The sequence below is a fragment of the Panicum virgatum genome, chromosome 7N (assembly GCF_016808335.1).
Source record: "Panicum virgatum strain AP13 chromosome 7N, P.virgatum_v5, whole genome shotgun sequence".
NCBI lineage: Eukaryota > Viridiplantae > Streptophyta > Magnoliopsida > Poales > Poaceae > Panicum > Panicum virgatum.
The window spans coordinates 43,248,302-43,274,131 of record NC_053151.1 but is presented as its reverse complement, the minus strand read 5'-3'; the positions used below and the strand labels follow the sequence as shown (position 1 = coordinate 43,274,131).

The 25,830-nt window shown below is 47.3% G+C and overlaps 1 protein-coding gene across 1 annotated transcript; it reads right to left on the bottom strand.

Moving 5' to 3' along the window:
- Window positions 1-242: 242 nt before the first annotated feature.
- Window positions 243-24,200, bottom strand: LOC120683155 (DNA replication ATP-dependent helicase/nuclease JHS1-like). The gene is made up of 34 exons (XM_039965186.1): window positions 23,822-24,200; window positions 23,581-23,715; window positions 23,289-23,468; window positions 23,130-23,195; window positions 22,601-22,801; window positions 22,437-22,490; window positions 22,285-22,346; window positions 22,025-22,157; window positions 21,737-21,847; window positions 21,546-21,642; window positions 7,858-7,934; window positions 7,390-7,455; window positions 6,768-6,923; window positions 6,059-6,114; window positions 5,884-5,944; window positions 5,697-5,807; window positions 5,567-5,623; window positions 5,314-5,448; window positions 5,012-5,242; window positions 4,569-4,643; window positions 4,359-4,480; window positions 4,202-4,274; window positions 4,009-4,113; window positions 3,753-3,920; window positions 3,450-3,519; window positions 3,223-3,374; window positions 2,884-2,961; window positions 2,711-2,803; window positions 2,466-2,603; window positions 2,308-2,347; window positions 2,160-2,233; window positions 1,455-1,589; window positions 911-1,030; window positions 243-626 (listed from the first exon to the last, which is right to left on the bottom strand). Exons 1-34 carry the CDS (start codon window positions 24,077-24,079, stop codon window positions 465-467), a joined length of 3,852 nt encoding a protein of 1,283 aa, XP_039821120.1. The 5' UTR covers window positions 24,080-24,200; the 3' UTR covers window positions 243-464.
- Window positions 24,201-25,830: the final 1,630 nt, after the last annotated feature.

Sequence of the window (25,830 nt, the reverse complement as noted above, 5' to 3'; positions counted from 1 at the left end):
TAAAATTTCTAGAATGACTTGTTTTTTGGACAGAGGGAGTAACTAATAGCTAAGCACTTTCTCTATTATTAAAGGTGCTCGCGTTCCCTTTTATTTCGTGACCACGGATCCCACATCCGACTTCGGAGCGCTGATCGAATTCGGTCCCTTGTCCAGGATTCCAGAGTCGGATGTCACATGAGCGACATAGCCGAGTCCAAATCGGACTTTAAGAATTCAATGATCGGATTCCCAGCGTGGAGTGAACTGCTTGTTGCTGCCTCGAGACTGTCAATAATTACTCAGGGTCATTCAAACCATTACAGGAAAAAAAACATCCTGATAGACCTTTACTATACAAACTCAAGGTCCCAAGCTCTAGCAGCCTGGTTCTTGAGTACATTTACTATACATTTCCAAAAGAAAAATTTACAACATATTTACAGGTTAGCCTCAAAACCTACAAAATTGATCTGTAGCAAAATCTATTGTTCATTCAAACGTGAACCTCTAAGTTCTCGAAGAGAATGCACATCATTATTTGTCAAGTCCAACAGGGCACCAATCTCAGCTATCTTGTCAACAAGAAGCCTCAACAAAGGTATCGTCGAAAGTGTTCCACGTGATCCAACCATGATGAGCTTTTTCTGCAACATTAATCACCAAAACAAGGTAAAAAAAATTATATAGAAATAGGACTGCGGACTGCGAGATATCTGGCTGGCTTAACCAAGGTAGTGATATAGTTTGGCTTGTCATTGGCTGTATATAATTATAATAAAAGTGATATGCATATATTTTCACTGTACTATCTAAAATTTCTCTATTACCAAAACAACAATGGTGACAGTGCTGATGGTCTACGATAGTTTATAAAGAAGACGTCTTCAGGGAATATGTGATATACAAAATCACATTCATTGCAAGTTACCTTTGCACGTGTCAATAGAACATTGATCCTGTGCCAATCCCCAAGCAACGAAGCACCACTAGCCCTGGAATTTGCAGTGGAGCGCACAAAAGATACTACTATACATTCCTTATCCCTACCCTGCAACAAGTTAAATTCTTCAGCATTAGCAGACCATGCAGAAACCTTTGTTAAATTGTTGGAACGTACACCTTGTTACAGAAATGACTAACACAACGAGCAACAAAGTTCAGGGGCTCTCAAATCTCAGCGGATTTCATCAGTTAAAGGACAAAATATCTGCAGCATTAAAGAACCGATGAACTGACCATTTTCTAGCACAAAAAAATAAGGGCTCCTATTTCCCAGTGAGGAACTGAGAATGATTACTGAATATATTAACTCGACAGTAAGCTTAGCTATTTTTTGCAATATTACCAAATCACAAAAAGACATAACTAGATGGAATGAGAATGCAACTATTCCCATTAACTGCTAACACATTATGTTGCAAAATCGGCCATAAAAGTTTGGCATAAATTAAGGTGTCAGAATAACTGATAACCTGGTATTTATCTATTGTGTGAACCTCAATCAAACCATCAGTGCATTGCTGGATGAGATTCACTTGGGCGTTGTATGGGGTTATGATACCAATATCATCTTGAGGTACACCTCTCCTTAGCAATTCTTTGGTGATCTGCAAAAAGGGGGGGCGGTCAAGTGTCTATGTCATCAGGCTGGTATATTCACAAAGTTGCATATAAAAAAGCTCAAAAAGCATACTACATCTCCATCACAGTTGCATGAAAACAGCTCAGTACCACCCAATGCATTGGAATTCATCAAAAGTTGAAATTGATCTTTTGCCCTCATTTTTAGATGTTTGCAATGCTATGCATACAGCACAAATTGATAAGACCAAATAATTTTCATTTTGGCACATTTTCCTTTCTTAGTTCATCTCATACATACAGGACTGCATGTCTGTGTTCTAAGATGAGGGTTCTGAAAACATTTACAAAGCAAACCAGAGCACAATCACACCACCTACAGTCTCACGTGGTTAACATCGTGCCACAAATAACTAGGTGACCTGCTTGTTAACTCGGTAAGTACAAGCACGCGAACTGGTTTTGATAGCACTCAGACAAAACAAGCAATCAAGAATTATGTTCAGCAATGCACATAGCAAGCACAAGAGCACTCAGCCAGACAATAGCAGCATGTAAGCAGAGATATAGACAGAGTCATGGAATACGGTCCATACCCAAGAAATTATGTGTGCTTCTGTGGGATTGTTCACAGTTCTGTGATCCTTTGCCTCAAGTGCTGGGATTTGATCTGCGAAATTGTTCACATATTTAGCCTTGAAACCAGAAATATCAGAGTAACAGCTAATTTAACTAAGCAAAGACCTGTGTTGGCAAAGATGACAGCCCTATTAGGGTTCAAGATCTGCAATTAAAAGTTGGACAGAACTGTTAAAAGGACACTGCTTAATCGAGACCTTCATACACGATGAAGTTATTTTAAGTTGAGTAGAAATGGAAAATTTAAGGGAAAGGAATATTGCCTCTTTCAACTTCAATTGCACTGTTTCTCTACCAGAAAACTTTAGTTTGGCATTTGCAATTTCCAATGAACCACAGCACAACCTATTGCCGTAAATCAATGAATTCGACAGCTCCATGATACCGGATGACATGCGATACTGCAGCAAGGCAGACAGTGGATTCAAATGGTACAAGGGGGCTTTAGCTCAGCAGAAAATATGCATAATTGTTCAAGTATGTAACAAAGAAAAGTGTTGACAAGTACCTGGCACCGCAGTGCAGAGATTGCCTGAGGATGTGCTTCTGATAACCTCCAAAATAGGCTAACACCCATCCCATTTTCTCGAGCTTCAGAGCTCTACAATTTTTTACAAAGGAAAAATACTTAAAATGACAAGGAAATAAGAAAATGGGGTACATAAGCAAATCAGTAGATACCTGGACAAGTGGAGGAAGTTGGTAATGGTCTCCTACTAGAACAAACTTAGTTGCAAGCATCAACGGTCCCAACGATACCTGGTAAGTGTAAAACTATGTGTGTAAATGGAGAGGGACCTAAACTTCGCTGGAAACCATTTTGACAGAACTAGTTTGTCCTCCACCAAAAAGTGTAAAATATGTTTTTCCAATTATGTGAGCATCTATTTTCTTAGGTGCTCATTTTGTTTGGGCTTTCAGCTCAATGTTTTTTATTCTCTATTATATCCTTTAACACCAAATTATTAAGGACTTCTTTTGCTGACCAAAAACTACCACGTATTCCTTGTTTCATCTTACCGGTAATGTGATTTGTCCAGCTTCATCCATGATACATGTGTCAAACTTCTTGTGTGCTAATAAGGGATGGTATATTCCCAAACAAGTAACTCCAACAACCTGCACCTGATCCATCCTTGCTTTAATCGCATCTACCGATTGTACCTCAGCTGCTGTTCACAATAAATAATCAAAACATACTTTCTTTTCAAACACTGCAAGTAGATTGATAAAGCATTAGTTCTTACTTGACAAGCAGTGATCCCTGACATCAGGATGTACGGCTTCATGCCTTCCAATCCGAATAAAATCTACACCCTAAACGAGATATCAATCAGAACAGAGTGTGTTCATGTTGTAGTGCAATACAATGGTCAATGGGATACTCAACGAAGGAGGAGGCTGCTCACTGGAGTAGTCAACTGGATTGAAATGAAAGTAAAGCACAAGAAGTTTGAAGACCAAATTGAAGATTCCCCGAACCCAAGAAATGTTCAAAACAAATGAGGAAGTTGCAGTGTGAACAACTACTTTAAGGGAAGAACACAAACCTCAGTCTTCAACTTCATGAGCAGAGTATCAATAGCCGAATTAGTATATGAAGTTAGCAAAATAGATTCTCCTCTTATCAATAATGACTTCACAGCATGCACCATTGTATATGTTTTGCCTGTTCCGGGCATTCCTAATATTAGAGCATAATCCTTTGCTCCTAGAATCTGAAAAAAAAAACATATCCATTAGTACAGGGTGGACAAGAATACACAGATTACAGAACGAGATAAAGATGTCAGAGCAAATATTTACTTTATGCAATGATCTTTGTTGGTCATTGTTCAAATTTGGCAGTGACCGTATGTAGGATAGTGCGGGATCTTGGCTAAACATCCCTCCACTATCAAACCTGGGAGCCTATAAACATCCAAATTAGGAAATTCCAGACGAGAAAAAGGGTGCAGGAGATATGCTGTAACATGAATGTACTCTTATGTGAACAGACCTCAAGATCAACAATCAAGTTCCGTAGGTGAGATTTTTGTGGGTTCTGAGCGAATAGTTGGACAAGGTTGAGTCTAGCAATAGGCCAACGTGAATTCATGTTAGGGTGAATCACCCACCAAAAGGCTGGAGGAAAACAAATAAAAACAAAGACTAACCTCATTATGGCAAATGAAGAACTAAATTCATCTTTGTCTATCCGCCAAATTTCACGTTTGAGGTCTTCTGGCTCAGACAGGGAATTACTATCTGGAATTCTCAGACGGCGTGGTAAAGAGACCTAGAAGAATTCAATTGGAAATACTTATATTCAGCCTAACAACATTAAATAGCAAAAGAGCGGAAAGTTTTTTATTGCCAAGTAATACCGTTATATGGGAGCGACTGATGTCTCTTATGGATCCATTGGCAACTGCTATTCTCCCAGATTTAGTGCTAAGCACCTAGCAAGACAGCAGAGGATATGATAGAATTTATTATGGACACACAAAAAACATCGCAATAATGTTAATGCACCATCATCGTCATTATATCGAGGGTTGACATTAGTGATTAGATAATCTACAACAGCAACAAAAATTCAAACTGGTATCGTGTTTGGTTATCTTACATTGGATGAGCATATTACTGAGAACTTATAACTCTATTTAGTTCCTATTGACTTTAGTTACATAATGGTGCAAACAATAAAAATGGCATGCCCTACATTTAGAAATAATCAATAGGACAGTATGTCCAACGATGAGAGCATTTTAACAAGCATGAAATGACTCGTAACTATTTTCTATTTCATAAAGTGAATAGGACTTACCACAGGATCACCACATTTGAGGCTGAAATCTAGGCTCTCACATTGAGCATCTGACTGATCAATAGTTTCGGGCTGCGTCTTATGGTAAACAAAATTGTATATGTATCTTTTGCTTTTTCCTGAAGAATCTATCAAATGCCCATTTTTTATGTCAAGGGCAAAATAAGATGGTGTGCAATCCCCGCTTCCAGAATTTGAATGATAGGGCTGGAAGATATTCTTCTTTTTTCCCTATATTATGATAAACTGAGGTTAAGCTAGTAAACTTCAAGTTCCAAAGCACATTCAGCAAATCATTGTACCTGAGAAGCTCTAGCTTCGAGATCAATCAATCTATCCCATTGTTTAAGAAAGTTATGATGCGCGACTGTCAAGTGATTCACAAGGTTGTCAAATAGATCACCAAGACCGCTAGTTGCAGCATTGCCTCCATGTGCCTGTTGCAAAATGTAAATTTAATGTAGATAGATAAATAGTCTCTTTCAAACCAACAAAAGCTTCCAAGGGTGTCGTTAAAGAAAACCTTCATCATGAAAAAAAAAAGAATATTCAAACCTTGTGGTATATGGCACAAGAGTTCAGGTGTCGACATCCATTACAAGTTGATGGGCTCTGGTAAGAAAATAAACAATATTTAAGTTGAATTCCACAGATGAATCAGTTATGCACAACTTTCTAGTTCCACCTGTAACATTGGAGGAAAACTCTGTGAAATTGATGCCTTTAGGATCTCTGCGACAAGCTCGTTGCGGCGCATTATTAGCCCAATTAAATCAGACCTCTTTACTTTAATTCCCTAATGAAAGTAAGGAAAATTGGATAAGAACGGGGTACACAAGTATGCATATTTGAGTATCATCTTATGAAATTACCAATGTCTGGTCTGTGTGAAGATAATACAGAAGACCCGAGTCAATATCTTTACTCAAGTATCTGAAAAGGACAAGATAACTATTAAAGACTGCAGAGCAACCCAGGATCACAGAAAGTCCCTCAACAAAAAAAAAAGGATCACAGAAAGTGTTGAAAGAAATAAATGTATTGTACCTCTCTGTCATCAATAGTGTGTACAATATCACCTGAGCAGAGTGTTCCATAGCTGTCTGCATATAGATAAACATTTTCAAATGGCAATACAAAAGTAACTGAATTTATGAAAGGAATAGATGTTTATTTCCCAGGAGTTGGTTAGGTAGATGGATATATGAGAAAGGAAAGAAATATAGCGAAGTCTTCTTTTCCATAAATGAATAGTAAATCTAAAGGTAAGGCCAAGACATCATGAAACATGTAATAAGAGAAGGATCCTTATCTCACAAGATCTGGCATGCAGTGATTATTGAATCTAAAGAATGACGATGTGAAAGGACTTGACGGCACTAGGTAGTTGAGATTACCCAGACAATTGTTAACAAGTGGCATTGGAGTGCACATGAAACTACGGCAGAAAGCAATTCAAGATGCAATCAACAATCAGCTTCTGAATACACAGGACAGTAAAAAAACTAGTTCAGGATTGTTTCATACAAAAAAGTAAGCTTATATGAAACTAAGAATCAGGCACATTACCCCAGGTGAAAACTCAGTTGGTACTTTGCATAAATAATAAATCTCAATTCCAGCCACTATAAAAGGTTACCAGTAACGCCACAAGTATGGCTGGTTCCAGCATGTTATGTGAAAAATAAATAAATAAAGCATGCTAAGAATATATGTAAAAAGTGCATCTTTATTGGTGTCCAGGAATTTGCTTTACCTGACCACTAGTTCCTTTACCAGTTTTGAACTCTAGTGGCATTATTTTATTATGTGAGCCACCATTGCATGAGTTAACCCTTGATATTACAGAAGCATCGATCATCCCTTTCAAACCATATCTTGGGGCCCATGCCATTTCCTCAATATCCATCACCTAAGGCACATGTGAATTTCATTTTAATATAAAAGGGAGCAACAAATCTTTCATGCGGCACGAGATCTAGCAAGGAATTTAGACATGGGAATAGTGCAAATTTTATGAATGAGACCCATAAAGAAAAACAGATATATCACCATAACATGAGCTGCTTTCTTTTGGTGGCATGCACAGGTCTAAGGCCCGACCCAAGTCGTTGGTCATCTCACACGGGCTACGGTGCGGCTGTGTAAGGGTGGGGCAGGGGTTTTCTCGACCTGCGTAAGGTCTTCTTCTTAGCAAAACACTCAGGGGCTGTCTCAACCCCCTTAGGTCGAGTTTTTTTTTTCAGAGTGCTAATAGCCCAACCAAAAAATATATCATACACATCTAGCTAAGGTAAGAAGAGTCTATTCCCAACTATTGTGAGCTCAATATTATCCAGTCCTATTCCAAACTCTCGTGAACTCAATATTATCCCTACCTCAGTCACCCCAACAGTCTTTCTCCCTTCAGTATGTCCAAAATCAACACTGGAGCATTTTGAACCCTGAAATTGTGGTGTATCATTAGAAAACAAGTGTACATATTATATAGAAAAGTACAAAGCAGCAAGAGAAACTTCAACAGCTCTGGTGCAGATGTTTCACCAATTGACTTTCTGAATAAACTGCAAGGATTATGTGTAAAAAAGACTAAATCTAATACCTTCTCTTCAAAACTATAATAACATTGGTGGTGTGGCATAAGCGATTAAAGAATTATTTCACTATTTCTCACCAATAATTTTCAGGAGGAACTAGTCTATAATGGAAGATTCCTTTTGACAGAAAACAAGAGGACAAATTTGGGACTATGGTACAACCGTATAAAGTTCAGAAATCCTTGGAGTTGTTGAAGGATAAAAACAAATGGAGTTATTGATTTCAAATCTGAAAGCCAGATTCTATACCTTTAAAAAGCATTTGAGCCAGTTTAATATCTTAGGGATTACTTCAATAAGCGTGGAGTACAGGTTGCTTTCATTGACTGCATAAGAGGATAATAAAAGTTAGCAAGTTGGTGTACAAAAAGGTAACATCAAAGAGGTCATGTAAGAATGCACTCGCACCCCTACAACAACAACAACAACAACAACAAAGCCTTTTGTCCCAAGCGAGTTGGGGTAAAAGAGAAAAAAACAACAGGATTTCTCAATTGCAACATAGCATGTACGCACTTCTTGCTTCTAAAGAGAAAAAAAGGATCAAACAACATTGCAGTACCCTTTTTTTTCTAAAACATGCAGGGAAAATGTGTGTCATTGCATTGAGAAGAACAAGAATTAGAGTAAAAATAGTTCACAAATCACAACCATTGAAGTACTCAGATCAAACATGCTCATGAATGTTGGTATATATTGAGCCCATGTATAGAGCCCCATCTAGAGGCCCATTGTATAGGTACTATTTACCCCACCCTTCTAGGGTTTGGTGGTAGCGATACAATTATTCTCTCCAATATGGTATCAATAGCCTAGCATCCTCTCTCCTCCCTCTCCTCCAGCCGCTGCCGCAGCCGGCACCATGGCCGGCCGCCGGCCGCCGGCACCACCTTCCCTCTCCTCCTTCCCTCCCCTTGCCTCTTCTTCCCCTGCTCCGGCCGCTTGGCCCCGATCCGCCGCCGCCTGGCCCGGATCCGCGTGCTCTGCCATGGCCGGGACCTCCTCTTCCCCTGCTCCGGCCGCTTGGCCCCGATCCGCCGCCGCCTGGACTCCTGCTCCGGCTGGATGGCCCGGATCCGCCGCCGCCTTGGTGCCCCTTGCGCCCCAGCCCGACCCCACCGCTGCTACTGCTGGCGGTGCGGGCGTGGGGGCCGCGGGAGGAGAGGGCGCGGGAGGCAGCGTGCAGCCTCCTCCTGTGCTGCACGCGCCGCCCAGGGGCGCGGGGGGCGCGCCGCCGCCTGGGCCCCTCCTGTGCTGCACGCGCCGCCGCCTAGGCCTCCGCCTATGCTGCACACGCTGCCCTAGCCGCCGACCGGGCCGCTGGCGCCCGCCAGCGCCGCCGGGGACGCTGCAACTACCGCCGCCGCCGCTGCAGCCGCTGCTGCCGCCCATCGTGCTGCTGTCGCGGCCGGCAAGCAGCCCACCGCCGCCGCCGTCCTTCCTCAGGTGCCGCCCGCGTGGCCTGAGCCCGGGATGCCCCCCGAGGATGCGCCGCTCGCCACCGCCGCTCTCCGAGGGCAGCAGGCCGACGCCGCTCTCGCCGCGGCCCTCCTCGCCGCCAAGTCGGAGGCTTCGGCGGCCCAGGAGCGGGCCGCATGGCTGCCCTCACTTCGGAGCGTGAGCACGCCGCGGCCGATGCTCTCGCCCTCCGGGTCGCCGAGGCGGAGCACTACTTCCTCGTCTCCTCCGGCCAGCTGCTCGTCGTCCCCGAGCACGGCGCCTCTTCATCCCACCAGGCCTCGCCCGCTGGATCTGGACCCCGGCACGACCCGACCAACCCCATGGTCGCCCAGCTCCACCTCCAGGCCGCCGGCATCCAGAACATTCGGGCCCTGGTCATCGTACTCCTCGACCCCACGTCCTCCTCCTACGGACGCTGGCGGGACCAGGTTCTCCTCACCCTCCGCCGCTACGCCCTCGACGACCACGTCCTCGTCGACTTGCCAATCGAGGCGCGTGACGTGGTGTGGCTGCGCCTCGACAACGTCGCCTTGTCCTGGATCTTTGGGACCATCTCTCTAGATCTGCAGGACATCGTCAGGACTCCCGGCGGCACCGTGCGAGAGGCCTGGCTGGCGCTCGAGGGGCAGTTCCGCGGCAACTCCGAGTCCCGCGCTCTACAGCTCGACGCCACCTTCCGCACCTTTGAGCAGGAGGACCTCTCCGTTGGGGAGTTCTGCAGGAGGATGAAGGGCATGGCCGATGCTCTTCACGACCTCAGGTGTCCGGTGCCCGACCGGATCTTGGTGCTCAATGTCCTGTGGGGTCTCAACTCCACCTACGACCACCTGCGGACATGGATCAAGCGCCAGAAGCCCTTCCCCTCCTTCCTGCAGGTCCGGGACGACCTCGTTCTCGAGGAGATCACCAGGGGTCCCGTGACCGGCTCGTCCACCTCCGCGCTCGTTGCTACTCCACCGGCTTCCTCCGCCGCTCCGGCCGCCTCCCTCCTTGGTGCTGCTCCCGCCGAGCAGACCGGAGGTGGGAGGGCCCGTGGACGTCGTCGGCGGGGGGACGGGGTGGTGGTGGTACTGGTGGCCCTGCTTCTGGGGGTACCGGTACCGGTGGGGGCCGTCGGGGCGTGCCGACTCCGGCTCAGGCTCCCGCTCCCGCCCCTTCCCTTGGAGGTACGCCCTGGCCATCCTTCAGCAACCCATGGTCAGGGCGCATCTCCATGTGGCCCTTCCAGGGTCCGGGTGGGGGGCCTCGTCTTCAGCTCCAGCCGGCGGCCATGTTCACCGGTGCGGCTCCCCTCTTCGCGCCGTCCTGTACCCCGCCCGCTCAGCCCAACCAGAAGCCGACTTGGCCTGGGGGGTGGGACCAGGCCGCTCTGGTGCAGTCCTTCAACATCATGGGACTGACGCCGCCGGTCAGCACCGAGTGGATCGCCGACTCGGGTGCCTCCTTCCACACCACCCCAGATGCCGGTATCCTCTCTTCTGTCCGACTCCCACACCCCTCTTGTCCTTCTTCCATCATGGTAGGTGATGGGTCTTGCCTTCCTGTCACCGCCGTGGGTTCTGCTCCTGGTCCTTTTCGTCTTCCCAATGTCCTTGTTGCTCCTCAGATGGTTCACAACCTTCTTTCCATTCGCCAATTTACTGCTGACAATTCTTGTTCCATTGAGTTTGACTCTTCTGGTCTTACTGTAAAGGATTCGGCTTCTCAGCGTCCGCTCCTCCGATGTGACAGCTCGGGACCCCTTTACACTCTTCGTCTTCCTGCTTCCGCTGCTCCGCCTTCGACTTCTTCTTCGTCTGCTGCCTTTGCCGTGACGCCGTCTTCCACCACCTGGCACCGCCGGCTTGGTCACCCCGGGCGCGACGTTTTGGCTCAGCTGAGTCGTAGTACCGATGTTCCATGTACTAGGGCTCTTGCTGCGCACCTCTGTCATGCGTGCCAGTTAGGTCGTCATGTTCGACTTTCTTTTTCTTCCTCTTCTTCGCATGTTGCGCATGCCTTTGATCTTGTTCATTGTGACCTGTGGACATCTCCTGTACTCAGCATGTCTGGCTATAAATACTATCTGGTGGTGGCTGATGATTTTTCTCATTACTCTTGGACTTTTCCTTTGCGCGCCAAGTCTGAGACCTTCCTCACCCTCCTCCACTTCTTTGCCTGGGTGTCCACTCAGTTCGGCCTCACCATTAAGGCCGTCTAGTGCGACAACGGGCGTGAGTTCGACACCTCCACCTTGAAAGTGCATCTAGGCCCCTAATTGATTTTGGTAATTTTTGACGATCATAATTTGGAGATATGATGTTTTGAATAAAGTGTGTGCAAGATTAAATTGAGAAATTCAAGAAGAAGATGAAAGGAAGGTCTCCAATTCAAAAGTTGCATGGTGGATCCAATCGGATTTAATTTTAAATTTTCGGTTTAAATTTGAGTCTAGGATTCACCGTACTATCAAGAATTGTTATTTGTTATATTTTGTGTCTATTTCTTATTTGTTATATTTTGTGTTCTTGAGCTAATCTTGTTCCGATCTACTTGCTAGTAGCTTTCCGCTTGTGCTAAACTATTTCTCAGGGCTAGTTACTTCATTTATCAACTTTGCATTCAAAGGGAATCGTCAAAGGCTAAGTACATTTCAAATTTCGTGCAAGATTCCTTCTATAGTCGGATCATCCGACCCTGTGTAGGATCATCCGGACCTGGAAGGGCCGGATCATCCGAACAGGGGCCGGATCATCCGGGCCTGACATTTTTCCTGTCAAGTTTTTCAGAGAATTTTTAAACAAACCTATTCACCCCCCCTCTAGTCCTAGTGTCGATCCTTTCACACCTCTCGTTCTTTCTTCCTCTCTCGGGGTGTTCAGCTGCGTATGTCTTGTCCGTATACCTCTCCCCAGAACCAAAAGTTGATAGAGGTTTTCTACTTGGTTATGGTACTAACGAACACGCCTATCGTGTTTTCAACAAAACCACCGGTGTTGTTGAGACCACGGTAGATGTGAAGTTTGATGAATCCAAAGGCTCTCAAGTAGAGCAAGTTGATATGAACCTTGTAGATGATGAAGAATCTCCAAATCTAGCAATCATGAGAATGAGCTTTGGTGAAGTGAAGCCACGAGAAAAGGAGAATAATGCTACGATTGAAGTAAGAAATGACGACCCATCATCATCCACTAGAGTTGAGCCATCAAGCTCTCAAGTCCCTCAAGATCAAGGTCATGATCATGGTGACGATCAAGATCATGACATGGATCAAGGGGGAGCACAAGGTGAAGAAACTCAAGTGGAAGCAACTCAAGTTGATAATGATTATGATGGTGAACTCATTCAACCACAACGCCAAGTGTCTCATCCAAGAGTGAACCAAAGCATTCAACGGGATCATCCCGTTGACAATATCCTTGGGAGTATCCGAAGAGGGGTAACTAGTCGTTCTCATTTAGCAAGTTTTTGTGAACATTACTAATTTGTTTTCTCTTTGGAACCTCTTAAGGTAGATGATGCACTTGGAGATCCGGATTGGGTAATGTCTATGCAAGAAGAATTGAACAAATTCACAAGAAATGAAGTTTGGGAATTAGTGCCAAGACCCAAGCAAAATGTCATTGGAACCAAGTGGGTTTTCCGGAACAAACAAGATGAACACGGGATTGTAACAAGAAACAAAGCTAGATTGGTTGCTCAAGGTTTCACTCAAATTGAAGGCTTAGACTTTGGTGAAACATATGCTCCGGTGGCTAGGCTTGAATCAATCCGGATTTTGCTAGCCTATGCCGCTCATCATGATTTCAAGCTATATCAAATGGATGTCAAGAGTGCTTTCTTGAATGGACCACTCTCCGAGCTAGTCTATGTAGAGCAACCGCCGGGCTTTGAAGACCCCAAGCATCCCGACTACGTGTTCAAGCTCCATAAGGCGCTCTATGGCTTAAGTAAGCTCCAAGAGCATGGTATGAATGCCTTAGAGAATTTCTTCTCAAGAACGGCTTTGTAATGGGCAAATCCAATTCTACTCTCTTTACTCAAAAAGTAGATAAATATCTCTTTATTTGTCAAATATATGTTGATGACATTATTTTTGGTTCTACTAATGAAAAGTTTTGTGAAGAATTTAATAGGATCATGACCAAGAGGTTTGAAATGTCCATGATGAGTAAATTGAAGTTCTTCTTTGGTTTCCAAATCAAGCAAACGAAGAAAGGAATTTTCATATGTCAAACCAAGTATACATATGACATGCTCAAGAAGTTTGACATGGCCGATGCCAAGCCTATCAAGACTCCTATGGCCGTGAATGGACATCTTGATCTAAATGAAGATGGAAAATCCGTGGATCAAAAGGTATATCGCTCCATGATTAGTTTCGTGCTTTATCTTTGTGCATCTAGACCGGATATTATGCTTAGTGTGTGCATGTATGCAAGATTTCAAACTAATCTTAAGGAATGTCATTTGGTAGCCGTTAAAAGAATCTTGAGATATTTAGTTTTAACTCCAAACCTTGGCTTATGGTATCCCAAGAGCTTCACTTTCGATTTACTTGGCTCTTCCGATTCGGATTATACCGGTTGCAAAGTTGATCCAAAGAGTACAACGGGGACATGCCAATTCCGTTGCGCTATCAACCGTCGAGGCCGAGTATGTCGCAGCCGGTGCTTGTTGTGCTCAACTACTTTGGATGAGGCAAACCTTGAGTGACTTTGGTTGTGAGTACAAAAAGATTCCTCTCTTGTGTGACAATGAGAGTGCCATTAAACTAGCCAACAACCCCGTCCAACACTCAAGAACCAAGCACATTGACATAAGACATCACTTCCTAAGAGACCACGAAACCAAAGGAAATATCGCTTTGAGTCATGTGAGTACCGATCAACAACTAGCCGATATCTTCACAAAGCCCCTCGATGAGAAAAGGTTTTGTTTTCTTAGGAGTGAGCTAAATATCTTGGATTCTCGAAACTTGGCTTGACATGTTGCACATATCTTGTATTGATGCCTAGACTAGAGAAAAACTTGTTTGTGTGAGTTTTTCTAAAACTTTTGATGTTGTGATCGTTGGATCATTCCTTGACTCATATGATCATTGTTATGTATTGTTGATTGTGCCTGATCATCTTGAGTTAAGGCTCTTATATGTCCATACATAATTCTCTGAATCTTTGAATCAACATTCTATCATCAAAAAACTTCTCTTTCGGCAAAACTTTCTGGACAAACCCGGATGATCCGAACCCAAGCCGGATCATCCGGACAAGCCGCCCAAAACCTTCTGCGTCTTTCCGGATGATCCGCCCCTTGCCCGGATCATCCGGCTCACACGGTTCACAGTCTCCTGGACCCTTCTGCGTCTTTCCGGATGATCCGGCCCCTGCCCGGATCATCCGGCCCAGGCGCCCAGAGCTCTCTGGTAAAGTCCGGATGATCCGGCCCTTGCCCGAATCATCCGGCCCTGGCAGTTGCTCTATATAAGGGCCGGCGGCGGGTGTAACCCTAACACCCATTCATTTGAACCGCCGCCGCCCCCTTTGCTCCTCCAACCTCGCACGGCGATCTTCGATTTCGACCAAGGCGTTGGCACACTATCTTGTGCCTTTGATTCTCCACGCCTCGGAACATCCGGACCCCTCCGGAACTCTTCGATTTGCGCGGGAAATCCAAAGGTACTTTTCACTCAAAATCCTCTCGCCCCGATCTATCAATGTAGGAAGTTCTAGGGGATTTCCTCCGGTGAATCATCTTATTTATCTATCTAGAGGTCATGCTTAGAGTTTCATAGGTTTTTGTTGGCCAAATCCTCGGATTCATGGATTTAGGGTTCATCCCGAGCGCAGCCCGGATGATCCAGCTATGCCCAGGGATGAATTATTTCTTCTTTGAATCTTTCAATTCCTATCCATCATATCTTTAATCTTTGCAATTATTCTGGTGTTCTAGATGGTGAAAACCAAGATTAGCAAGAAGAAGGCCCGCTCCTCCACCGAATCCGACAGTGATGATTCATGTAGGGGGAGTTCTGAGGAGGAAGCTCAGGCAAGGCCGCAAAGCACCAAGAAGGGTGCTTCCAAGAGGAATGTCAGAGGCCGTGGCTCAGGCAACCCTCCAGGGCGAGGCAGAGGTACATCTAGAGGTCAATCCAGCTCTGCTTTGGCTGATCCTTTGCCAGACATAGATATTTCACATCTAGAGACTGTTCTGGCCACTGTTCAACCACCTCATCGTCACCACCTTGATACTCCAATGGTAAACTACAAGAAATGTGGAAACTCTATTGAGGACTTGAGGTATAGAGAGGATCCAGCTGAGCTTGAGAAAAGCTTTCGGGGTGACATACGTTTCTGGTTTCCTCACCAAGCTGATTGGTATGAGTCGGTCATCATGACAATGAAGCGTGTCACCACAGATGTAAAGTGGATTGAGTGGAATTATCTTAAGAGCTTGGCTTCACCTCTCAAGGAGGTTGTTGATGCAGTATACAGCAGATGTCAGGAGATGGATCTACTTGAGATCATGAGCTTCAGATGTGACTGGAATGAGGAAGTGGTGGCCCAATTCTATGCTACACTTCATATCAGTAATGATGACAGGAACTTCCAGTTTCTTATTGGAGGGAAACGATTCACTTATGATATGACTCAGTTCAGTTGGTTGTTTGGACACCGTGGCAATCGTATCTTCTATGGAAACAGCTGGGTTGTGAATCGTGACGATTCAAAGGTTGATTTGCATGCAGGTCATGAGTTTGATTCTTCCAGAATGCATTTCATGTATGACAAGGCTTATGGAGATGTAGTGCTTGGGCATGTCAAGGGTCTCACTCCATATTATAGGCTGCTCAACACTTTGTTCCGCTTCACTTTCACTCCTAGAGGGGGTGACTCAGACAACATATCACATAGAGCCAAGAATTTGGTAGTTGAGATGGCTCCAGGGAAGCGCAAGTTTGCAGTGATGGAATTCATATGGAATGAGATAGTTACTTGTGCTTCAGACCCTTCTAGTGCCTGTCACTATGCTCCATATATTTTTCATATGATCAAGACTGAGACAAAACTCAACATATTGCGTAGTACGGTTCACCTGTCTTATCACTCCAACAAGGGAAAAATTGAGCAGTCTCTTCACATTGGCAGGCATAGCACTGGGATTGAGCCTCTTGGACCTTTTCCTGGTGATTACTCATCCACCTTTACTCCTGGTGCATCTTCCTCTGGAGCAGCTCCACCACCCTCTAGTGGAGCTCCTTCATCTTCTCGGGCAGCACCTGCAGCACCTACAGGTCCTTTCACCTCACATGGGCGACGTGCTCCAAAGACCAAGAAGGGCAAGCTGGAGTACATAGCTCAAGGTATATTTGCTTGCTTCAACATGTGTCGTCAAATCTCTCAAGAAAACAGTGAGCATAGGAGGCATGTGGATGCGGAGCTTCTGAAGCTAGAGAGGAGGCAGAAGGAACTTATGGCCAAGGCTGATCTTCCATACTCTCCAGTGCGTAAGCCTAGAGACTATCCTACACCTCCTAGAGTCTACAATCCTTGGAATAAGTATGTGCCCCAAGATGAGGACATTGAGCTTGACTATGGCGGTCAAGAGATGCCCGGCCAAACTCATGAAGATGAGGAGGAGGCCGGAGATGACGAGGAGACCGAGTCCGACGGCGATGGCGATGGCGATGGTGACGACGACGACGACGAGTATCTCCCTTTTTGGCGCTTGATGCCAAAGGGGGAGTGAATTTGGCGCTTGGAGGCTCCTCATTCGCTCGCTCGCTTTCGCTTTAGCTTTATCTATCTCATTTAAGTATCTGGACATGTAAGAACCTATTTGTGTGATGGTGTGATGTTCACATGAACTTATGTCGTTACTATGTCGGTTTGTAAGAACTAAATTTGCTAGTGTGATGTTGAACCTTTATTTATCTATGGTGTGATGCTTATGAATGGAGTATTGTTTTTCTTACTTTATTGTTGTGATGATCTTGTCATATGCATCACGGATTTTATATCCCACAAAAGCACAAGTATGCCATAATGTAGGGGGAATTCAGTTAAATATGTGCACTGGCATTTGAGACCATTTTGAATTTTTTTCATGCACATATTTAGGGGGAGCTCTCCTATCTCTTGTTTAGAATTCTTGAATTTTATTCTCCCTTTTGACCCCAAATTGGTATTGTCATCAATCACCAAAAAGGGGGAGATTGAAAGTGCATCTAGGCCCCTAATTGATTTTGGTGATTTTTTACGATCACAATTTGGGGATATGATGCTTTGAATAAAGTGTGTGCATGATTAAATTGAGAAATTCAAAAAGAAGATGAAAAGAAGGTCCCCAATTCAAAAGTTGCATGGTGGATCCAATCGGATTTAATTTTAAATTTTCGGTTTGAATTTGAGTCTAGGATTCACCGTACTATCAAAGGGGACGTTTTCGTATGAATTTTTGGTTGTTAGAATGCTTCATTTGAGATGAAACACTTGAGAGAAAAATTCACTCACAAAAACACTCCACAGCACAAGTTTCAGCACTGGGTCGGATGATCCGGCCCTAGGCCGGATGATCCGGCGGCACAGTAAAAAACCTTTCGGAGTAAGTCCGGATGATCCGACCCTGGGCTGGATGATCCGGACCTGGTGATCTGTGAACGTCCAAAGTGACCCAAGTCGGATGATCCGGCCCTGTACCGGATGATCCGGACCTGGGATTTTCAGAGTGTGTTCTAGCCTTTTCTATTACTACCCCGGATGATCCGAGGATACCCCGGATGATCCGGGCTCCACCAGAAAACACACAACAGTCACTTTCGGGGGTGGGACTATATATACCCCTTCACCCCCTTCATTTACTCCTCTCTCTCTCCCCGACCAACTTCGCCTCCAAAGCATTAAATCTTTCACTTCCCTCCATCCTAAAGCTTGATTCTTGCAAGAAAACACTTAGAGATTGTGAGGAAGTGAGATTAGAGGCAAGATTGGAGAGCACTCCGTGAGCTAGCACTTGTTCATCTCAAGAAGCATTTGAAGCAACCTGGATTCATCGTTCGCGTTTGTTACTCTTGGAGCTTTGCTCCTAGACGGTTAGAGGTGCCGGTGAGCTTCCATTCCTTTATGGTTGAGCTGCCGGAAGTTTGTATTACCCGTCCTTTGTGGACTCTTACTAGTGAGCACCTCAATCCTCCTAAGTGGTTGATTGAGTGAGGAAAAGGGTTAAAGGACAACCCTGCTCTTTGTGAGCACCTCAACGGAGACGTAGCTCCTTTGTGGAGTGAACTTCGAGATAAATCTTGTGTCTATTTCTTATTTGTTATATTTTGTGTTCTTGAGCTAATCTTGTTCCGATCTACTTGCTAGTAGCTTTCCGCTTGTACTAAACTATTTCTCAGAGCTAGTTACTTCATTTATCAACTTTGCATTCAAAGGGAATCGTCAAAAGCTAAGTACATTTCAAATTTCATGCAAGATTCCTTCTGTAGTCTGATCATCCGACCCTGTGTAGGATCATCCGGACCTGGAAGGGCCGGATCATCTAAACAGGGGCCGGATCATCCGGGCCTGACATTTTTCCTGTCAAGTTTTTCAGAGAATTTTTAAACAGGCCTATTCACCCCCCCTCTAGGCCTAGTGTCGATCCTTTCACACCTCTCGTTCTTTCTTCCTCTCTCGGGGTGTTCAGCTGCGTATGTCTTGTCCGTATACCACTCCCCAGAACGGCAAAGCTGAGCGGATGATTCGCACAACGAACGACGTCGTGCGCACCCTTCTGATCCGGGCCTCTCTACCCCCGCGCTTCTGGGCCGCGGGCCTTCACATCGCCACCTACTTGATTAACCGTCTTCCGTCCACTGCTTCTCCTGCTCTCACTCCACACCACGCTCTCTTCGGTACCCCACCTCGGTACGACCACCTTCGGGTCTTTGGGTGTGCGTGTTACCCTAACACCTCCGCCACTACTCCTCACAAGCTGGCGCCCCGCTCGACTCGTGTGTTTCTTGAGTACTCCCCTGACCACAAGGGATACCGATGCTTTGACCTCACTTCTCGCCGCGCCCTGATCTCCCGACACGTCGTGTTTGACGAGTCGGACTTCCCCTACTCCACCTCCTCCACACCTTCTCCTGACCCCGAGTTGGAGACGTTGTTTCCGACTGACCCGGTGGTTCAGCCACCTTTCCCTGTCTGTCCTTTCCCTGCAGGTTTTCCCGGTGCACCGGCACCGCTTCCGGTGAACCCTGCTGCGCCTAGCGTGGCCCCGGTGCCCACCGTCGCGCCACGCGCAGCCCCAAGACCTCCTGTCATGCCGTACGCGGCCCCGGGGGTCTCCAGCTGTGCCATGCGCGGCCCCGGTGCCTCCTCCTGCACCTGCGCCGCCGCGGTACGCTCAGCCGGTGCAGGTGTACCGGCGCCGTTCGACGCCGACGCCGGCGCCGCCTCCGACTCCGGAGGCTCCTGCGACGCCTACAACGGAGCCGTCGCCGCCGCCGCCTCCACTGACTTGCTCTCGAGTCGAGCCGGAGGTGTACCACCCGCCAGTCGTCCATCGAGATCCTCGACATATCGACCCCATGGTGACTCGGCGGATGGCGTCTCAGGCCGCGACTCTCTCCGCCACCGAGAGGGAGCCGGGGGTCTCTCCGGTACCCTCTGTCCGCGACGCCTTGGCGGACCCTCACTGCCGTCGCGCGATGGAGGAGTACGCGGCTCTTCTCGCCAACCAGACGTGGGACCTTGTGCCACGTCCGTCTGGTGGCAATGTGGTCACAAGCAAGTGGATCTGGACGCATAAGCGTCGGGCTGACGGCACACTGGAGCGCTACAAGGCTCGCTGGGTTCTCCGAGGTTTCACCCAGCGGTCTGGTGTGGACTATGATAAAATCTTCAGTCCAGTGGTGAAGCCCGCTACGGTGCGCACGGTCCTCTCGCTTGCGCTCTCTCGCTCTTGGCCTATGCACCAGATGGATGTGAAGAATGCGTTTCTTCACGGCACTCTGTCAGAGACTGTCTACTGCTCTCAGCCAGCGGGATTTGTGGACTCGAGTCGTCCGAATATGGTCTGCCGGCTCAACAAGTCCCTCTATGGTCTGAAGCAGGCTCCTCGGACTTGGTACTCTCGGTTCGCCACGTTCTTGCTGACTTTAGGGTTCACCGAAACCAAGGCTGACACTTTACTGTTCATCTACCGTCGTGGGGATGAGACTGTCTACCTGCTGCTTTATGTTGATGATATTGTGCTCACCACTTCCAGTCAGCAGTTGGTTGAGCGCGTCATCTCCTTTCTGCAGCGGGAGTTTGCTATGAAGGATCTTGGTCAGCTCCACCACTTCTTGGGCGTTACTGTTGAGACTCGCCGGTCTGGCATGTTCCTTCACCAGCGGCAGTATGCACTCGACATTCTGGAGCGGGCTGGGATGACTAATTGCAAACCATGCTCCACTCCTGTCGATACTCAGGCAAAGCTGTCTGCTGATCTGGGTGATCCCGTGGCTGATCCTACTGCCTACCGGAGCCTCGCCGGTACCTTGTAGTACCTCACCTTCACCTAGCCGGATCTCACATATGCCATTCAGCTGGTCTGTCTTCACATGCATGATCCCCGGGAGTCTCACCTTGCTGCACTGAGGCGTCTCCTCCGCTACGTCCGTGGCACTGCTGGCTTCGGTTTGGTTCTTCACCGTTCTCCCACCTCTGAGCTGGTGGTCTACACCGACGCTGACTGAGCTGGCTGCCCGGACAATCGCCGCTCCACTTCCGGCTACGCCGTCTTCCTGGGCGGCAACCTTGTCTCCTGGTCGTCCAAGCGGCAGCCGGTTGTCTCCCGCTCCAGTGCTGAGGCGGAGTACCGGGCTGTCGCTAACGGCGTGGCAGAGGCTTTTTGGCTCCGACAGCTCTTGGCGGAGCTCTACAGCCCGCTCGCCAAGAGCACGCTCGTCTACTGCGACAACGTCAGCGCCGTGTATCTCTCCACCAACCCCGTCCAGCATCAGCAGACGAAGCATGTGGAGATTGACTTGCACTTCGTGCGCGACAGGGTCGCCGTCGGCGATGTTCGGGTTCTCCATGTCCCGACCACCTCCCAGTTTGCCGACATCTTCACCAAGAGTCTTCCCTCCTCGACGTTCTCGGAGTTTAGCTCCAGCCTCAACGTAGCCGGTGGCTAGTTGTGGCTGCGCTGGGGGGTATTTGCCCTTTGTACTTTCTTCCTGTCCAGTCTTGAAAACCGCTGCGACGGTTGTTCAGACTGCGGGGGGTGTTGGCTTTCTTGTTGTCCAGTCTTGAACACCGCTACGCCGGTAGTTCAGACTGCGGGGGGGTGTTGGTGTATATTGAGCCCATGTATAGAGGCCCATTGTATAGGTACTATTTACCCCACCCTTCTAGGGTTTGGTGGTAGAGATACAATTTTTCTCTCCAATAATGAACAATCCAAACCATACTCTTATTCAGCATGACCTCTGATATACAAGATTATTTTGTCCAGGATCTTACCTTCACATGCATATAAACTCTCAATGTTTTTTAGAAGAACTTCTTTTGCTTGCTGTTCCAAGAATTGCTGTGAAGGAGCATCCTCAAGTAGCCCAGCCTGAGACACAAATGAAAGGAATGTCAATCATCTCCACAATTACTGTATCAATTGACCGAAACGTGGTAAAGTTAGCACATCTAGTGTAGAGAACCTGAAAGACTTGATGAAGAAGAGTACCAATCAAGGCACTGGTTGAATATTCATTGCTTTTCAGTCTGTGATCCAGTACAGATCTTCTAGGGCAATGGAAGCTGGAAGCAACCTAAAATATATTAATTGTCAAAATATGCAGAAGGAAATGATGAACACATGCCTTTTGTTGTAGAAAATTTTGATAATGTGCAATTTATGACTAGGTCATAATAAACTGTCTTATCATCCAGGTTAATGTAGATGTTGGAGCATGGAACAAAATATAAGGACAAGGGATAGTACTAACCCGCGTCCCAGAAATGAGTAACTCTGGATGGACGATAACAAGATTGTTGTCATGATCAACAATACATTTTCCTTGATCACTAAATTCTCCAATGACATTCACTGTATCACCAGGCCCAACAAGACTATGGAACCTGTAACAGTTTGAGCAGAAGGTTCAAAAGAACTGATGTTGGTGGAGCATGTTTCTTTGAAAAGAATCAAACTAGGAAGGGGGAGTATGATGCTAGCTAGCTTGAGGCAGTAATATTTTGTACTGACCACTCATCAAGCAAATGCACGGCACATTCTTTCCCAGAGTGTTCATTCAGCAGGCGCAGGACCTGAAAAACAATTAATGACTTGGCAGAATAAGAAAGGCTATCACATATTTATCTCATGCATAAAGGCAAAGAAGGCAGAACGGCAGGCACCTTAACAGGATAGCAATCACATGCTGAATCACCAGTTTTATGTTTTTCTGAGACCTGAGAGGGAACAAAAAAAAACTTGTTTCTTCACTAAGAGAGTTTTTTCACCACTAAGAGAGTTTTTTCACATTAACCCAAAACCAACAGGAGGAAGTTAAAAGGTAAACCTCCAATACAAGAAAACTATCCAAGGGTGGGGCATCAGCAGTTTTCGCAGATGGGGTAGTTAAACCAACATCGGCAACAGAAGAACAGTTATTGTTGGTATTATCCTCATTTGTCGCTTGCCCTCCTTTATTTCCAATATCAACAGGCAATTCTTCTTCCATAATAGCATCCTCAACTTGATCTAAAAGATCAAGTAATGCCTGGAAAAAGAAAAGTTTCACAAAATTTCAGAATTTGTTTAGTGTGAAATAACTACTCCCTCAGTTCGAAATTTAAGATGTTTTAGTTTTGTCCCAAGTCAAAATTTTCTAAGTTTGACTAAGTTTATTAAAAACACACCAACAACGTCAAATTAATTGAATTAAATCCACCATAAAATATGTCATGATAATGCATTATTTGGTATTGTAGATGTTAATATGTTACATATTTTTCTATAAATTTCAAAGTTAGAAACTTTTGACTTCGGAGAAAACTAGGACGCTTTCATTTTGAAACGGAGGGAAAGTAACTAGAGTACTAGTCTACCTTTTTGTGCTGCCCTGCTCCCAACGGTTCAAGTCCTCCCGCAGAAGTAGCACCACTGTTCAATTGCTGCTCACGGAACAAAAGGATTATCCGAAGAAATGACTAGCAATCGCATTTAGCTGACAAAATGCACAATAACAAAGCCCATGACGAATGTACCTCACTGCAACCATAGGAAAGCGATGGCGGAGTCCGGAATGGGCTCTGAGAATCCTCAACACCATCACAGCCAGCTAGAGCGGATCCAATAACACCTGAATTACGCCCTGAAGCAGTACACCTCGACAAGCCCAACGGAGATGAATGCCACTTCTTCATAGCCTCTAGCGAGGAATTTTTCTACCATATCAATTACACACGCGAAGCGGTAATCAGACAAAAACGAAGAGTTTCACATGCCACACCCACTGGTTATACAGGAGCTCCAGCAGACGCCCAGAAATTAGTGTACCTCGTTGTTTGAGCACGGATGAAGCGACACCCCCAGAAATGGCCTCGACTTCGCCGTACCCAGGCGATGGTTCACAGGCGAGACCTTCCAAGTCACCACCTCCGCGGCCCCATCGTCCTGGCTCTGCTTAATCAACTGAACCGCGCAAAGAACTCGTCAGACCAAGCATTTTAAGGAGTCCACCCAAACCGCCTAAAGAAGACCGAATCTGAGTGGTCATAAGAAGAAGACTCGTACTCACCATTCCGGGCGAAAACCTGACCCGCTTGGGCGCCAGCGCCTTGGTGACCTCCGGCGAGACCTCCGACCGCTCCTCCTCGGGCGGCGGCGGCGGAGGAGGAGGAGGCGGGGGCGGAGGGGGGTCAGGCTTCTGGCGCTTGGCGTTCTGGGAGGCCTGGGTCTGGCGCTCGAAGAAGTGGAGGATGCCGAACTTGGCGGGCTGCGATGGCTGCGACGGCGGCGGCTTCTTTGAAGAGGCGGCGCGCTTCTTCGGAGGCATTGGCGGTTGGCGATTGATGGCCCCTAGGGATTTGGGTTGGGTTCTTGGTGGGCGGCGCGGCGGCGGCGGAATAATGGGGGGATCGGATTGGGGAGAGAAGGGGAGGAGAGGGAGAGGGGAATGGGGAGAGGAATCGGCGGGGCTCTGGGAAGTGGGAGGCGGGTGGTGGTGGGGTGGAAATTGGAATTCCCGCGCGGAGCAATTTTTGGCGGAGAAAAAAGAAAAGACTCTCCGAAGAGATAAAGTTGCTTCGGCCCATTTAAGTAATTGGTTCATCGAAGCCTGCTGACATTGGGCCCTTCCTGAAGAAAAACTAAACTATGGGCCGATTTTCGGTTAGGCCCACGGGGCATTTTAGCTCCAGGCTTTGCTAATGCCAAGCCCATCATAGTTGGCGCGGCTGCTGTGGACAGGTGGTTGGTTTTTCTCCACTTTCTTGCGTGTTTACGACGAGACAGATGGCAAATAGCACGAGTTTGAAGCGCAAGGCCTCTGCCAGTATTTTTCGAGATCACCGAGCAGTCGAGATTACCAGTCTTTCTGTCTTGCCTCGCGATGCTGGCCTCGGCGGACGAGTTTCGCTCTCGATCGAACGAAACCGGCGCTGTGCAGTGCTCCAGGATCTGGAAGGCCGAGCTGTTTCGTTCGTCCCTCGCCACCTTCCCCAAGACCTGCGTGTCCGTACGTCCATGTCGCTAACCGGCAGGCCGCGTTGCCTGTTTGTGCAGAAGATTGGCAGAAGCATTTTTCTTTTTTACCGGTAGTTGGGAGGCTTGGGAGCTGGGACGAGGACGATCAAGGCAAACAGATGAATGGAGTAATTAATGGCTAATTAGACCATCAAACTCCAATCCCTTCAGGTTACTACTAACTCCAACCCTCGGTTGCTCACGCTAATCCTACCACTCGCCTTTTCCTCCTGACTTTCTGAGAGAGCCCGATTGCTTGAGAACTTTCGGCGGCGTGCCTGTGCCGCGAGTCCGTGACCGAGCGGCCCGCCTGTGCGACGCTGCTGGTGGCCACGCCGGCGAGAACGAGTCAGGCCGGCCGCTTCTGGAACCCCAGGGGCAGGGCATCCGTGAACGCCGGCGGGCGCGCGGCGGGGTTTTGGTCACGCCTCCTTTTCGCGGCCGCGGGGGTTAATTGCAGTTGCAGGTGCACGAAGGTTCGGCGCGGCTCGGACGGTCGGACCTGCTTGCGCCACGCCAACATGCCCGCGCCGGGCGCCCGTGCCCCTGCCGCACCGTGGACTCGTCGTCGTCACCAGTTCGTCAACGACTTGTTCCGCGGGGGGGCGATCAACTTGACGACGGCGAGAGGTGGTGGGGAACGTCGGAGGTGGCCGCCGGCCCGTCGCTCCGAGCATCACGGGCGGCGCGGCGTAGTACGCGGTAAGCCGAGCCGGCCGGGCCGGCGGCATCGTTGCTCGTACAGGATACGGCGCCGTGCACACCTCCGGGCTCCGGCCGGCGGCCGTGGACAGTACTCTGTACAGTGTCGCTCCGTGCATAGATCTATACGATGAGCAGTACACGGCCACCTCAACGCTGTTCTGTTCATCCGACCAAACGATTCTGCACGACACTAGTACTAGCCCAGTACACTATCCGTCTGTCCGGACAGGATTAGGCCAGCCCAAGTGCCCAAATGCGACGTCGCGTCCCTCCATCCACCATCCTTCCCGCACGAGCCAGTGGCGCTTTGCGTGCACGCGTGCACGCGCAAACTAGCGGGTGCCCGTACTCGTTTCA

What these genes read in the sequence shown, in the direction of transcription:
- LOC120683155 (XM_039965186.1), bottom strand. Translation starts at nt 24,079, where the DNA reads ATGCCTCCGAAGAAGCGCGCCGCCTCTTCAAAGAAGCCGCCGCCGTCG. An exon ending in AGACTGTTGGGGTGACTGAG is followed by an intron (nt 6,924 to 7,389) that starts GTAGGGATAATA and finishes CATGTGCCTTAG; the next exon opens with GTGATGGATATTGAGGAAAT. An exon ending in TGCAATTGAAGTTGAAAGAG is followed by an intron (nt 2,348 to 2,465) that starts GCAATATTCCTT and finishes TTTTAATTGCAG; the next exon opens with ATCTTGAACCCTAATAGGGC.